Raw genomic sequence first — 16,269 nt, 5'->3', positions numbered from 1 at the left:
GAAATTACAATTTTTATTATTATAAATACTGCTTTTACATGATGAAGGTTTACCTGGGCTATTGTAATGGTGGTCATCGCCTTCGTTAATGCTTGGAACTTTTTTCGAATGTTGGAGTATCATCCTTCTCCTCCGACATGGTACTTTCCTGTCTAGATCGTCCAGCCTTTCAATATGAAGCAAGTCCACTTCCGGTGCATCCTCAGAAGCTTCCTCTGCGGTTTTTCTTTGTGCACATACTCCCGGATGTTATGCATTTGTAGTTAAGACGGCACTTTTTACTTTTAATTGCCTACAGTTCTTGCTCCTCATAAGTTAAATATTAACTTATGACAAACGATCTGATGGTCAGCGGGATGCTTTACCCTGAGTCTTCTTGAGGTCCTTTTCCGACTCTCGGTCTTCTGCGGCAGCAGATATCATCCTGAATGTTCTTTTACTAGTCCCTGCTTTCTGATTATGGCCTTTTGTTGGTTGCGCTCTTCGCGTTGAGCTTGGCTCCACTTTCTGACTTTCGACCTTCTCCTTTCTTGGGTGTTATCACCTAGTTATCAGTGTTGCGGCGATCTATGTCCGCCGAATGTACCAGTTTGTCTGCTTTGTGGGGTCCCTCTTATTTATTGCTTTTGTTGGCGCGGTAAGGTTATGCTTACTTACTGATGCTTCACTCGCATAAAGTCAATTAACCCCGACTGCAAGCTAACCAATGGCCACAGTTCGTATAATATCTTGTATTGAGGGAGATGTCTTGTTAATGGTAGGATCAGCTCGTACAGAGGATGACTATCACCATGCAGGTAGAAAGGTAAAGGAGAGGCTTGGCTTCTGGAGAGCCAACCCCTCGTGGAGCAATAAATTAATTAAAACATCAAGAAATAATAATAACCACGGATTTAGTTGGAGTGTGCCATAAGCTTAATGGTCAAAGAGCACTCCACTCTGGATCCTGCATGCGTGCAATGGAATATAGTTTCCCGTAACGCGCATTTCTAATAGAAGCGTATTTCTCATAGAATTTCAGTTCAAAGTGTACTGATATTTTAAAAAATATTATGCTGCTGGAATGAAATTGCGAAGGAACGTTTTACACCGGGTAGACTCTCTTCCAGCGGCGGAAAATTTTCTTGTTACGTCGTCCCATCGGGATGTTCTGACCTAAAACAATAACTAATCAAGAACTTCTTCTACGATAAGGCCGGATCCCCCTAAACTCCATTTCTTGTTCTATCACACAGTGAAACCCACTATCGTAGGTTGCCCGAGAAGTGGGTCGCTCTAGAGCTACGTCTCGTTGAACTGTGCAGAAAGAACGCCAACTTCTAGTTGACACGTTATATTCCACACAGAGGTATATGGCAACCATATGCAAACAATATAATGAGTCGAAAACCGCTAACTTGTCACTCAGCTATGAAAAGTTTAGATGTTTCCAATTTTGACGTAGCTCGTAATATAAATGCATTTGGAATATCAAACTATTCACTTTAGTGGGATACATTAAAATTACGCGAAACAGACAACTTTGTGCTACTATAACTTTATTAATTGTGGTAGATTTTCAACGAAACTTCACAGTATCCATATTAGAGTCTTTACTAGGATTAACATAAAGGTGTTTCTAGTCATTTTCAATAATAAAAATATTCGATACTACTTTACATGAACAGATAGCTGTGTGCCTGAGGTTATTTCAACGACTATAAATCATATACTTCGTGATTTTTTTCAAATTTTTCAGTTAAGTAGTTTCTGTACATTTGTTCCGTAATTCAATCCCCTCCCTTTACAATAACGCACTTTGTCACCCTCAATTCTCCTCTCTTTATACCTTTCATTTGTTTTTATTTGACACAAAACCTTAAAAGGTGGAGATGGAAACCATCGAGTGTGGTGTACTATCAACTATACGGCATTGATTTTCTGGAAGATATTTGGCGAATCCTACGTCTACTTACGAATCTGGTAAAATGCTGAACTGTATGACCTCCTTGACCACCGAGCAGTATCTTTCCCATTATGCTCAGAAAACTGCAATGAGCTGGGCACATGGAACCAGTCCTGAAAACGAAATTAATGTCATTATTTGTATAATAATATGCCACATTTGATAAAAATTGATACAAAATTTATCATTTCATTAAAAAGGTTTTATTTTTAAGGGGGTCATCCCGTGTGAAGGCAGTTTTTTTTTGGCCTTCTTTAAAAATTTTTTGTGAAGTACTGGATGAAGATATAAATACGAATTTTTCACCATATATTAACCAATATCTTCAGCATGCGGAGCAATTTTTCCAGTAAGATCGCGTAGTTCATTATTGAAATACAGAGCAATTTATACACCCATCTCCAAAAAAGGTGTTTTTCTGCTGCACTACGATCATCGTAAAGAAAAAAAGGAAACGGCGTTTTAACGTCAAGACTTAACTACAGTCCGCAAACTAGGATTATTAAAAAATATTAAAAGGTAAATTTTTGATCCCATGTTAAACTTTTTTTTCTGAATTTTGGTGTTTTTGAAAGCTTCTTTTATGAATAAAAAAAAACTACTGAATGAATCCCAATTATCCTAGTTCGCAGACCGTAAAAATATGTTTTGAAAAAGTGGGGAAAATTTCAAAGAATTTCGTTGGATAGATTTTGAGCTATGGTGGCAACCGATTTTCAACATGCGGTTTTGAGAAAAACGCATTTAAAAAGTAGAATGCAATTTTGAGCCATAAAACCTTAACTGACTATTAATCTGCTATACCTAATCCATAAACCTTAGGTTTCTTCAAGAAACACATATACAGCCTTGGCTTCAATTCTTGTCCTTTTAGCGAAGTCATTCGAACGTCATTCGGACCGATAGATATGAGCTTTGTTACGGCGATCGACATAAATCTGGCATGTGACTTATCACGTGTTCAACACTATAATTTCCAAACGACTCCAAATATCAAAAAATCACTTTACTCATATATTCTACACTATATCTAGATATAATTGATGCCAAAAAACATCGATTCCGCGGATACAACACATGGGATGACCCCCTTAAGTTTCGTTTTTCATTGACGCAATAGGTTGTAGTTACTTTTTCCTTGCATATTTTTTGAAAGTTGTTTTTGTTGAGCAAAAAATCTAAAGAGAGTTCATCAATTTAAACTACTTATTAATGTGAAAATGTCATTGAAATTATTTCTATAGAGAAAGTGCCATCAAAAGAGTGTCGGCAAAAAAACATCATAATAAAGGTCCGTGTGACGTTAAGGATGAGTTCCAAATTTAATGACTAGCTAAAGGTCAGAAACCTTTCGATGTTCACTAGACGCTCCTCACTCAATATTAAAACCAACCACATTTTCTGTTTATTAACAAAAAGCAATTAAAGTTATCAATTATTCTTCGCTGACTTCACACTGTTTAGTGTTTATTATTAAATTCGTTTGTCATGGCCACTTTATTCGCTTCAACTGCTGCGACCAAAACATTATGTGCATCTATGGCGTTAACAACATCAACAAAAACAACAGTCAAGAAACGTCCCAAGCCATTGTGGCTTTTCTATATGCCACGGTTATCACAGTTATCTAAGAAACTGGCTGTAGATAGACAGATGGTCTTAAACATATGCAATAAACATGTAGCTTAATGACTCCACGAAGAGTCAAGGTTAGAATTACTCATAATAACTGCTTCTACTTTGAAAGTGAAAGTTGCATCACAAAATTGGAATTCAATATACTCTCGATATCCTGAATAGTAAAATAGCTAATATTAGTCAGTATGTAGATATGTTAGTAGAGAATAGAAGAGTAGCGGTAGCTCCATACCATATATTGTCATTAAATTTGCTCCTAACCTTGTAACCCATATATGAATAGTCTAATATCTCCGTTGATATTTCTGGACGTCGAAACCTTTGTATATATATGTATCCTTATTTATTCTTATCCTTATAGCGAAGCATTTCTACCAATATCCCAGAGTTACCCAAAAATAAGTAGGGAGCGGCAAAGGGGATTCCTTTTTACATATACATATTATACAATAATGACTCCGTATCAGCATATTTTCCTCGCCGGTAACTCACCTCAATTTGCGTCTGATTAACTTGAAAATTGAAAATTCAAAGCTTCTATCATACTGTACCTAGGGGTTTAATAAAGAAAAATTTCAATAAAGAAAAATGTGACAATATAACAATAAGAGAATAATTGGTCTTAACTCAGACCAATCGATTGCAGCAAAGAATACTTAAGGCATTTCAAACTACTCAAACGACTGCAATCATATTAGGTATGCCTGTAGGCGCATATTCGCCTGTTCGCAGGCGCATACTCAAAAACAAAGAGAAAACACACGTCAATATTCTACAAGTAAGACCCTCGAAACTACCCTTTGTCCCTTACCATACCAAGCCCACTTTTTGCAAACTGACGTCAAGCTTTTTCATAAATTAAGTTATCATAATTAACTGTTCCTACAGGAACCTCAAATATGTACAATGTTTTTCTGAATCGCCTTCACAATCCGTGCCTTCATCAGTGACTCACTCCAGGAAAATTATAGAAACAACAGGCTGCATCAGAACCGATTTTTTTCGCATCAGCACCACCCACTGCAAAAGGCGGTTGTCCCAAAAACAAACAGGACCAACTAAGATATAACAATAATTACGAACAACGAGGTGCCGGTCAGCAACTACTTACCAAATAGCATTTAAAGTCGTATACTATGTGCATCTTATAAAAAGAAAGCTTAATAAAATCGATTCACGATCTATCTGCCTGTCCATCCGTCTATTTTTTTCGCCGTTTGAAAGTGGAAAGCTCGAAACCTACCATTGTTTCCTACCATCCAGTTATGCGAGGGTGTTACTCACTCAAACCACCCCTTCTCATGTACGGTATCCAATTCACTTAATTATGCCTGCAAGTTGCCATTTCCACTAACAATATAATAACTCCAAATGCCTTTGCTGCTAAACTCTCAAGACGTGGCTTGAAGTTTAGGCCTTTCCCAATTATGACTCCGGCTTTGTGCTCTGTGACCGAAGGATCAGCGTCTTTAAGTGAAGATCTGATTTTCCACCCCCTTTATATCTGGTGCTACAATAATCACTCCGATGTCATCTGCGAAACGAATAACGGTCGCTCCGTTGTAACACAACAGCCTTTCCGGAAAAAATTCTGTAAGGAAACACACCAGATTTTGGAAGTCCCTAATTTAATTAAATTCTCAATTATTTTGGTTCATTCCGTAGAGTAAAAACCACTCCTCATATCGAAAGTAACTGCTCCGCAACATTTATTGGCCTCCATTGCTACCTCTGCTGTCTATCTAAGAGACCATCCTCGCTTCCTGTGGCACAAACACAAGTCTATCGTAGATGACCTATTCGAAAAATTTATTGATGCCGCTTAATAGGTATATAGGCCTATATGACGAAGGATCTTCCAGAGGCTTATTTGGTCTCGGAATTAGCACGAGCTTTTGTTGCTTATACTTTATCGGGAAAATCCCTCTTTTCGTTTCATTAGGCATGTCGTGTAAGTCTGTGGTTTTATTCTCGTCAACCTTTTTTCCGGCCTCCATTTACTTGGAACACCCGCAGTAAATCAGAGATGCTGATCGCCAGTGAGCGTTTAACCCCATGTCAATCACATGACTGCCCTGTACGAAACTCCCCATGGGTCGTCTTCGCTTCCTCGCATAACCTCTTGAAATGTCTAGAGGAATTATTAAGGTATATTTCGTGCAGAGTACATCCAGCAGGGACACCGTGGAAGCATCCTCAGGTCAGTTCGTTATTTTCTCTAATCAAGCACGAAATTCTTTTGCGCTTGCAATGGTGACAAGATGGGAATGCCCCAAGCGCTACCAACCATTCAAATTCGGTTGATCTTCCTCACTAGAAATAGTTAAAAATAAAAGACAGAAGAGTAGTACGCCTCGCAACCGTTTACGGAAGTGGAATTTCCTTATACTGATTTCCTCAATTGTGCTTGTATGTATAATATTATCTTTTTTTTTGCACAATATAATTTTTTATTATTTTTCTTTTTTGTGCAATTACCTTTTGGAAATATATATTTAAATTCTTAGCCCCTACGAACGGGTATATTATATCTTCTCCATCAGATTTCTCGTTCACTAGTTAATACAAATTCTATATTCTGATGTTTCTGTGAAGTAGAGCTTGCTTCCAGGGAATAAATGGTACTTACCGCCGGTAAGATTCCAGGAGACCTGAAAGTAAAATTTGTTTTAATAAAGAACGTCAGTTAGGTAGCTGGTCCAAAATCCACTTTCTAGAGATAGCAAGCCGAATTACACCTCGAACTATCAATAGAGCGCTCTAGCATTTTTAAGGTTTTGTTGAAAAGAAAACTTTATTAAAATTGATTCACTGTCTGTCTGTCTGTTTTTGACGGTGGAAAGCTTCAAAGGCTAGTTTTGAATCTTGCCAGATGGTTATGTGGGACTCCTACCCACTAAAACCACATTCCTTCCACTCTCCCCGCGGGACTCCCCGTATGGTATTACGTCGCGGGGCTGGATCACAATTGATCCTGCACTCATGCTCCCCGCTCGTCCTTTCTTCCGAATGACATCCTCCTGTCTAAGCTTCCTATGGATAACTTCAATCACTTTTATGACTGCAGTCCATATCTCCATGGATTTTAACATATGATCTAACATATTTCCCGGAATAAAATGCTTTCCAATTTTAGCTTCTAATACGGCTATTTAACAGCGAGCCTCGGACATTCAAATAACACGTGTTCTGGGTCCTGTGCGATGTCCGGGCTCATTGGACAATATGGCGACTCGACATGCCCAAATCGGTAAAGATATGGTCGATAACCTCCGTGTCTACTCAAGATTTGCGGTAGGTTGAAACCTACTTTGCCGTGGGGTCGCTCGATCCATCTCCGAATATCCCATATGATTTTGTGTTCATCGGCCTTTCTCTGACTCGTTCCACCTCTCCTGCCATTCAGCGATTATTTCGCACCGCGCGGACTGCCGCCGACGGGTAGAAGGTTCTCCGGTGAGATTCGTTCGAACATAAAGGCGTTGTCCTTCTCTCGCCAGAATGTCAGTTGGAATCATCCCTGATTACGTTGGCCGCTTCGCCGATAAACTCAACATGTTTGGAGTGGAGTTAAGCGATATGCATTTTTCTTCTATTTACTATTTTTTCCAGTGCATCTGCCCACACTGGGGCTGCATATAGTAGGATCGAGCTGACCACCCTTGAAACAAGGAGGCAATGGCCTTGCCTTGCGTTACCTATATTCGGTAACATTTTCGTCAGCAGTGTTCCGTTGTTATATGCCCTAGTTCTTGCACTTTCCACATGCAATTAAAACCTAGCCTCCGGTCGATAATGTATGTCCGTCTGTCAGTCTGTCACACGCACTTTTCTTCATTAGAAGGTGGGAACCGCGAACCCCCACGAACGGGCTGTGAATTACATTGCTGCATGCGCAACTTAGCCCATATACTTAAAGAGGAGTGCAAAATGTTTTTTTCACCGAATATAGTAATGTGTGATATCAAATGTTTTAGTTTAATATTATTCGAATAAGGTATCAGTTTTGACATTTGTTGCAAATGCGTGTGGGGGTGCATAAATCAAGATAGAGCTCACCACCCTAGCTGTAAGCTCTTATTTTTGGCATTATTTATGTCAAAGACAAACTTACTGCACGTGCTACTTGGACTTAGCCACCACTACTAAGTATTTATCGGTCTGCTTGGAAGTCATAACTTGATTGCCTATTTTAACGCGGACGTAATTTCTTCTTTTCCACTGTAAATTTAAGTCTAAAGCTCTCTAGCCGGGCTTTAACATCACTGATTGCTTCACATGGGTATAACTCAGTATTCGTGAGGTGATTTGCAACGACAATCAGTGCTATGCCGTTTCCCTTGCTCACTACCGTGTCTTACTTTGGAACGATTAGGCTAAGTAAAAAATCCATGATGTTCCAGGGGAATGGATCCAATACGGAACACCATAGAACACCCACGTAAACAAGAATAATATCATCGGAATCGTGGCATTATCTGTGCCATATATAAGAAAGGAGATGTTACCCAGCGCAGCAATTACAAACATATCCCGTAGCCGACTACCATCTATAAGATATTGTTCACTATCTTATACACCGGATAGCCCCACCCGCCGAGAATTTCATTGGACCATACCAAAGAGGTTAAATTCCTTCCTTTCGGCAGTCGATAGAAAAAAATGTTGTTCTTTCTTCACCTTGAAAACAATATATGATTGCATAGTCAGGATGAAACCCTACATGGTCAAGAAAAGATAAGGCAATCCGACAAAATTAGTAAGACCGAGTTACTAAGTGACCGCTATCCATGAATCAGTTCAGATGAAAGCAGTAGGATCACTTTGGAGGCTTTTCGCTGTCAATAGCGCTAGGTCGGACAGAGAAAACCGTGCAACCCCATGTTACTCACGGATGTCTTCATTTCGGGTATGATCATACCGCATTACAGTCCTGTTCCAACATTTTTGTCTCAATTATCACGAGGGGTCATTCATTGTCTTTTATAGTCGGTCAGGGCTCGGGATCAGAAAGAGCGACATGGCAGGAGATATTACAGCAAATTTTGTATTTGAGACATTCGTTGAAGCGTCGATCAGAAAGAATGCCAATCGTGGAATGCGATTTAAATCAAGTTGTTCTGATACATATAAGAATCTCATAGCGCAGTTCATCATGGGCGGATAGCGTTGATCTTAAATCGTTCAGTTCTTGGCAGGTGTCTGCCATTGACAGTGATAATATCTGTTTCATTAGGGTTGATCATCCAAAATTCTGTGTGTGCATTTGGCGATCATTCCAGTTTTGGGGAAGTTTTTCGAGGTCACTTTTGTTGTGAGACGTAGGAGCACCATCTGAATAGACCAATATGTAGAGCGCTGGAAGTTGAATGTCCCATATGATAGTGCGCATGACAAAAACAAAGAAGAGTGTCGAGATGACGCGTCTTTCATGAACATTGACAGAACCACGAAGCGGTTTTGATATTTCTGCCACTCTTCAAATATTACTTTTAGGATCCCGGTAGTACGATTACGATTACGAGTTTCCGCGCGACTTGTGTAACAGACGCAATGTGTAACAGATGAGTTCGTAAGGTGGAGATTTTCCGATTGGGTTCCTAGGATCCATTTATCTGTCTGAAACCTGAATTTTAAGAAGACCTCATTAATCGAGTTGGGTAACTTGGAATGTTTCATTAAATCATTAACTTCTACCAAAGATTTCCAAACCCGAAAGCCAGTAATACATAAGCGACTCATTTCACCTTGAAAAAATTTGTTAACCTCTTTCCAAATACTATATTTATTACTAAATGTTCCTCTATTAAATATGAATAAAAAGATTCAGATAGTTAATTTATTTCTTTTTCTCATTGCAGTGGTCACTTCTCCCGGCTTTGCTGTTAATAGCAACTGCCGCCAGTACCGAAACAGCCTCGGAAACAAATGAAATTATTCCAACCGATTCCACTGAAAACAAAAGCACTCACCATCTCAGACGACTTGTTATCCCCATTGACGGGGCTGAAGACAGTGAAACTGAAAGCAATAAAATTGAAAATGCAACCAGTAAAGATGAGATCCTTGAAGAGAGCACAGCCCCCGATAAAATGTCTGTACACTTTTATTCAGCCAACGTTGATATGGAAACGAACACAGAAGGTGACTTACTGAAGTATTTGCTTGAGAAAGTTGGCAATCCCGCCAACAATGAAAGCAAAGTAATTATAAAGTTTACGCCTACAGAGAGATCTGTTAAAAGTGTCGATAGCGAAACAAATTTCTCAAATGATATTCCATCAATATCGGTTAAAGGAGAAGCCAGCACAACAGCAAAAACAAATGAAGCCAAATCAGCGAATGCTACTGCAAACGAAGTGACGACTACTAGTAAGCCAGCTCCAACACACAATGAAGATGGTGAAAACATTGAAGTTGTAGACAAAAAAGATATCAAAATTCTCGAGGCACCGTTGGTCAGTGCGTTCACGGTTCACCAAGACGATGTTGGACTGCCGAAGAAAGTTGTACCCCTCATTGCACCGCTTCAACCCACCCCCGTTCCTGTTGTACAACTTTCGTCAATCAATTTCCCACCAAGAAATTCTTTTGTCCAATCCGAATTAATTAAATCGAATCCAATTTCAACTGAATCACCACTTGGAAATGCACAGCCGATTCCTATCCAACTGCCTGTACCTTCATTTTTGCGACCAGAAGCTCTTCAGAAACATTATGCAGAAATTCAAGCACCATTCATTCCTCAAAATACCGCTGCCAAAACTCAAATATCTTCACCAGTTTCTCCACAGGTTCATCAACCCGCACGGGACCTTCTTCCACCAATTAGTAATTCACCAAATCAACCGATACAACCCCAACAGATCCAACAAATCCAACCGAGCCTACAATTACAGCAATTCCAACCAACTCAACAAAATCTACCAAATTTCGCTGCCTTTTCGCAACAAAATGCTCTCCTTCAAAATCAACAGCAACAATTGAATCTTCAGCAGCTACTATTAGAACGTCAGAAGTACTTAGAGGAGCAAATTTTCATCCTGCAAAATCAAGCTCAACAGCAACAACAACAACTTTTACTTCAACAACAATTACTCCAAGACAGCAGAAGGAAGCGTTATGAAAACCAAAGTGGACAACCAAACCAATTGATTCCTAACAAGAGCATTCTCAATAAAAGTAAACTTCAAAATGAGATCTTTGGGGTCAATCCAAAACCACAATTGGAAATTATTCCTAGTGTAACCCAAAGTCCCCGCTATGAGGTTTCTACTCAGCAGCATCTCCCAGTAAGAGACGCGACCCCTTTCCATAATAATCCTGCCTCATTCCTGCAGCAGTCACCCAAGTCTTCAAATGTCGATATTCAGGCTTCTACGCAGTTGAATTTCAATCAACAACAAACGAACATTCCCACTCCTTTGGAGTTATCATCAACCTTACAACTTCCGCAAAGAGCTCCTCAGCAATTCAGAACTAACTTCAATCAAAACGCAGGGGTTCAAATACAGCAACAACAACTGATCCAACAGCAATTACTTCAGCAGCAACAACAGCAACAGCAACAACAGTTGTTACAGCGGCAACAGCAGCAACTTCTGCAGCAGCAAATTCTACAACAACAACAACAGCAACAGCAAGTTTCAAGAAACCGGAACTTCAGAAGTGAGCTGCAAACTGGAAACTTGGGTTTGAATCTGCTCGCCCACAGTCAACCAAAGTTCATTCCTCAGCAATCATTTGTGCCACAAACTCCATCTGCTGATGTACACCTTCAATCATTGCTCTATCAATCAGGTATATCCAATCCTAAATCAAATGACGAATTGAATGTAATAACTAAAGTTTTAGCACTGAACCATGGCATTAACCCGCACATACCACAAAATTTACAAATCCCTTGGCCATTCGGATCCTTCTAATCCAGCACACCAACACACAAATACAACTCCTCAACAACTAAAAACACAGACTTCTCATCCACATGAACCAACCACGGCTGGAGAACCAAATGTGACTGGTCACCTGTAACTGATAACTTTCCTCCATATCTACCCGTACCTAATAGAATCCTTTCCGTCACCTGCCTGGCAGAACGTGCACCTCTTTAACCAAATTCAACGATAAAATAATAGAAATGTCTTGGGGAGGCCTGTGTTTGCTGAGCCTCTCTAAGATTTTCGTATGCAAGTCTTTCAAAATTATACAGAACTCGAGGATGATGCAAAGTAAATCGTCCGATTCTGAAAATTAGGCTACAGATTCCCGGTTCGATAAGAAATTTTGGATCCCTTTAGGCTTCCATTTGTATTTCCCAAAAAGAACGCTTACTTTTATTATGATATCAAATACTCCAAATTGACACTGGATACCGTTCTAGGATCACGTACTCTCAATGCGGAAAAGCAAGCGTAGAGATTTGAATACGAGTCGGACTCGCGAAATATGGCATAACCCAGACGTTCCGTGTCTGGAAATATAATCGAAAGTGCACAGCCTTCCAATATGTTACTTAAATTTACGATCATACACAGTAAATTAGATGATTCACTTTGTAGCGTCCTCCCTCGATTCCTATCTAGATTCAACTCATATCTATGGACAAAATCTAGACAACCGCGTACAAAACCACTCCAAGAAAATGTTTATAATTTTATACGTAGTGTAATATGAACAAATGACAATTGTTATGTATGTCGCTTGTACGATTCATATCTTGAGTTATGTAAATTGTCCGAGCACTGGAATATTCTCTTGAAAGAAAAAACGCAATAGCAGCTGACCAAGTTCCATTTCAGATTTATCTTTTTCGTAATTTGTGGGAGAGCTAAGGTAACCAAAAACTCTAGAGTCAAGGCAAAAACTGATTGTTGTCGAGCCTCATGCAAATGCATTATAGTCCGTCCTATCGCTACAGTACATCTCACATGTTGGGAAGTTAATAGCTACAATATTGTCAAAGGAACTACCACTGCAAGTCATCCACAATGCCTTCTTGGAAATAACATAACCATCCATCAAGTGCAAATTGCGCTTGGCTTTCATAAATATCTTCCACCAAGCTACCTAAGTATCTTACAGAGGAATTCTCCGAATAATAAGAATGAACCGGAAAATTATCTTAAAATTCTACTCAAATGGAGTCAGCAAATTTTAATATTTCCATCATCTAGTCAGGCAATTTACAATACCCAAGACCCAACTTAGAGTTTATTTTAAAATAGTTATATTTAAATATATTTTTCACCTTTATTTTGTATTGTAAGAATGAGTATTTATTGAAAGCGAAACTAAAGTATAAATAAAAGTTGATTTAAAAAAATATGGTTTGAGTTTCACTGAGTTTTCGAGCCTTAAATCAAATACCACCAACAAAGGTAAGAGGGGAGAGTTAAGTAGTTTGTGCTTTATGGTTATACGGATGTTGATTTAAAGATATAAATTTATAAATATTTAAAGAGTGAACTGATAAAATAGTACAAAATAAAACGCTATCTGCCAGCATAAACAATTTAAAAATTATTCAGATAAAGATTTAAGACCTACCAACAAACAACGTTCACGGTGCGGCCCGAATTGAGTATTACCAATAAAAAGGGCAAAACTACGCTCTCCTAGAAAAATTAGGGACTACTTACGTTGAAAAATCAATCCTTCACTTCTCCCGGAAAGGTCCTCAGATCCAAAATAACGAGGCAAAATAAGTTGAGAAAGCGAAAGCTTAATCAGAGTGAATTTATGCGGTGTTTCCAACGATTAATTAATTGAAATAATAAAACTTGTTGTTTCTTTTTCGTTGGTGTGGGTATTTATTCTTGCAAATACCGATATTTCGGGAACCACTTGTTCCCTTCATCAGTGCAAACAAGAAAGCTTAATGCTCCAACTATGAAAGGTTTTGCGTGTTCCTTATATGAAGAACATTTTTTACGTAAGTTTCAATTTGTATGTAGCTAAAAAGTCCATTTTAGACTGTTTGGGCGTCTTTAACTTTGTTAATAATAGTATTGTCGTATTCTACATTATAAATCGATTTTATGACTAAAAACGAGAAATATGTAAAAATAAAACATTCTTTCGGTTAACCTCACCAAACGGATTACCACCACTTCCCTTGATATCGTTTAAGAAATGAATTTGATTTGATCAAGATCCCCGAAAAATTGTCCAGTAATTCAGAGTTAAAAAGAATAATCTCGTAATACACATGGACGTGTATCCATACTCTACTCATTCACAGCTGAGTCGACTGGTATCCGACGTCAAATCACGATACAAATCCCACTGTCACCAGTGAGATTTGAACCGCGATCTTCCGTAAGACAACCTTCTGCGCTAACCATTCAGGATACAGTTATTCTTACTATTTTTTTCCGAGTTGTTCCAATGTCAGCAGATGCCGGTTTTTACGTAATGCTAGCACTAATTGCCAAACATTCAGGCGTGGACGATCCTATCTACATACAAACAAAAGCCGATGGTAGGTTAGTGGGTTAGTTTTAGAATTCATCGACAACTCCCGCAACATCGAATAAGTATGCAGAATGGTATTATATGAATGAATGACACACATGAATCCCTCCGCCTCAGCAAAGAGCTCCCCAGCACACAGTCGATAAAAGCAAATCGGCAAATGGTTGCCAAAGACAATTCACGTATTTACCGTGCATTTCCTTCGACATCCATTCATCGATCTTGGTCTGACTTCACCCCACTAAGAGGATTGAAAAGAGGTTCGTTCAGAGATCTGAAAAAGCTCCGCTGGTTCCTCGCCTACATTGCATTCTGGACACGTCTGGAGTGATTTTCGCTATACCGTCGTAACCGACTGCATATGACAAAAAGTTTCTCCTTTAGTGTGTCCAAAATTTCAACTGCAGGTGTCTCAATGGGGATGGCATAGTTTCTCTAAACACTCTGCACTTTATTCTTCACCCGTCTGCTGGCGTTGCCAGAGTTGAATTTAGTCAGAATAACAATGTTCTGCCTTAGTGAGTCCCGCCGATGTTCCAGATGAATTTTCCATGGTGGATCTGATCTCTTCAGCCACTCAAACCAATAATGCAAAAGCGAATCTTCTGATCGTGCAATCTGACAGCCGTAACTGCACCACAATAAAATAGTTATCGTCCTTAGCTTAGCGTTCGTAGCTTAAGTACTGAGGAAGAAAGTAAGTAGCTTTCGAAATACGTATTTACTAACTATTAAAATATATTGTAGTAGGAGCAAGCTACCTAGTTTTATTTTTATGCACCACAATACTTGTGTATTGCGGTACTGGTCTGCGTTTCACTGGACAGTCACGTGTGCGAATTACGAGAAACGCCCGACGAATCTCTGGTGCAACAAGGGGCGGTAAGATATTGTACCTGCCCCTGCCGTTATTTCGCAGTAGACGCGGATGATTATTATTATTCTGTTAAGGGAAAGTCGCACCGCGTCCTTGAAGAACTATTGTGCCCCTTTTACTGGTTATAGTGTACCTGTTGATCATAGTATCTCAAGTAACCGTTAGGAACTTTAGTATGTTCCCCACTTCCAGAAGTTTCAGCTTTGCATCTGGTATTAAATGTTCTCCCAGATGTATCGACCTACTTTGCACAAGTGCCGGACACTATCCCAGGACGTGCATAGAGGTTTCGTCCTCCTCCTCACAGAACCTGGAGGCAGTGTCCGTAGATATCCGTAGCTTCCCTAGGTGATAGTTCAGCCGACAACGACCAGTGAGAATTCCCACTATGATTCGGAGGTTCTTTTTGGTGAGGTTTAAGCAATCCTTTGTGCGCATGGGTTCGTATCCCCCAATAAGCACCCTGGACTGCTCCATCCCTGGTAGGCCCGCCCAATATAGTTCCCTCAACCGTTTCTCTTCGTTTCTTAGATTCATAGCCATTAAACCGTTTCCGATTCCACAGAAGGGTTCTGGCCTGTGTAAAGGGGTCCCTGCTCCCTTCTTGGCTAGTTCATCCGCTGCCTCATTGCCTTCCAACCCAGCATGGCCTGGAACCCAAAGTATCCAGACCTTGTTGGACGAGCCGAGTGTATTCAGTCTCTCAAGGCATTCCCATACCAGTTTAGAGTTCACCTGGTTGGACCTAAGTGCCTTGATCGCTGCTTGGCTATCGGTGAGAATAGCTATGTTCTGCCCCCTGTAGTTCCTTTGCAGATTAAAGGAGGCACATTTGTCTATGGCGTAAATTTCCGCCTGGAATATGCTAGTGTACCTGCCCATTGGCTCAAAGTACATTTTCCTTGGACCAATGACACCGGCACCCGCTCCCTCTGCTGTGAGGGATCCGTCAGTGTACCAAGTAATCAGTTGCTGGTTTAAGCCGTATGTCGCAGCCACGCTCTCCCAGTTTGCCTTGTTACTCCAACGTCTTTCAAACTTCTTATCGAAGTGAAACCTCGTTGTCATGTTATCCCTTGGTATCAGTAATTCGGGATACCGCCTAGAAAGAATATCGATCTTCCTTCGATTTAGGCAGCTCCCCGCCTCACTCATACTACCGGCCATCCTGAATATTGATCTCCTTGCCTGCATCTGTATGTGCAGATGGAGAGGGGTTAATCCCAAAAGGACCTCCAGGGATGCCGTTGGGCATGTCCTCATTGCCCCACTGATACACACGCAAGCCAACCTTTGGAGCTTATGTAATTCCCTGGCTTGTGTGCTGAGTTGG

General features: G+C 39.9%; 1 protein-coding gene across 4 annotated transcripts in view; it reads left to right on the top strand.

The window, feature by feature from the left end:
- The window catches only part of LOC119661641 (transcription factor SPT20 homolog), a 63,989-nt gene extending 51,082 nt beyond the window's left edge, over positions 1-12,907 (top strand). For 2 of the 4 annotated variants that reach the window (XM_038071069.1, XM_038071070.1), the window contains one exon: positions 9,445-12,907. In XM_038071069.1, coding sequence (XP_037926997.1) covers positions 9,445-11,508 — 2,064 coding nt within the window. In that variant the 3' untranslated portion in view covers positions 11,509-12,907. The remainder of the gene's footprint in view (positions 1-9,444) is intronic. The other 2 variants (XM_038071072.1, XM_038071071.1) reach the window with 2 other exon arrangements.
- Positions 12,908-16,269: the final 3,362 nt, after the last annotated feature.

Source organism: Hermetia illucens, chromosome 1, assembly GCF_905115235.1.
Source record: "Hermetia illucens chromosome 1, iHerIll2.2.curated.20191125, whole genome shotgun sequence".
NCBI lineage: Eukaryota > Metazoa > Arthropoda > Insecta > Diptera > Stratiomyidae > Hermetia > Hermetia illucens.
The sequence above is the reverse complement of the archived record's forward strand: the minus strand, read 5'-3'. Positions and strand labels throughout refer to the sequence as shown.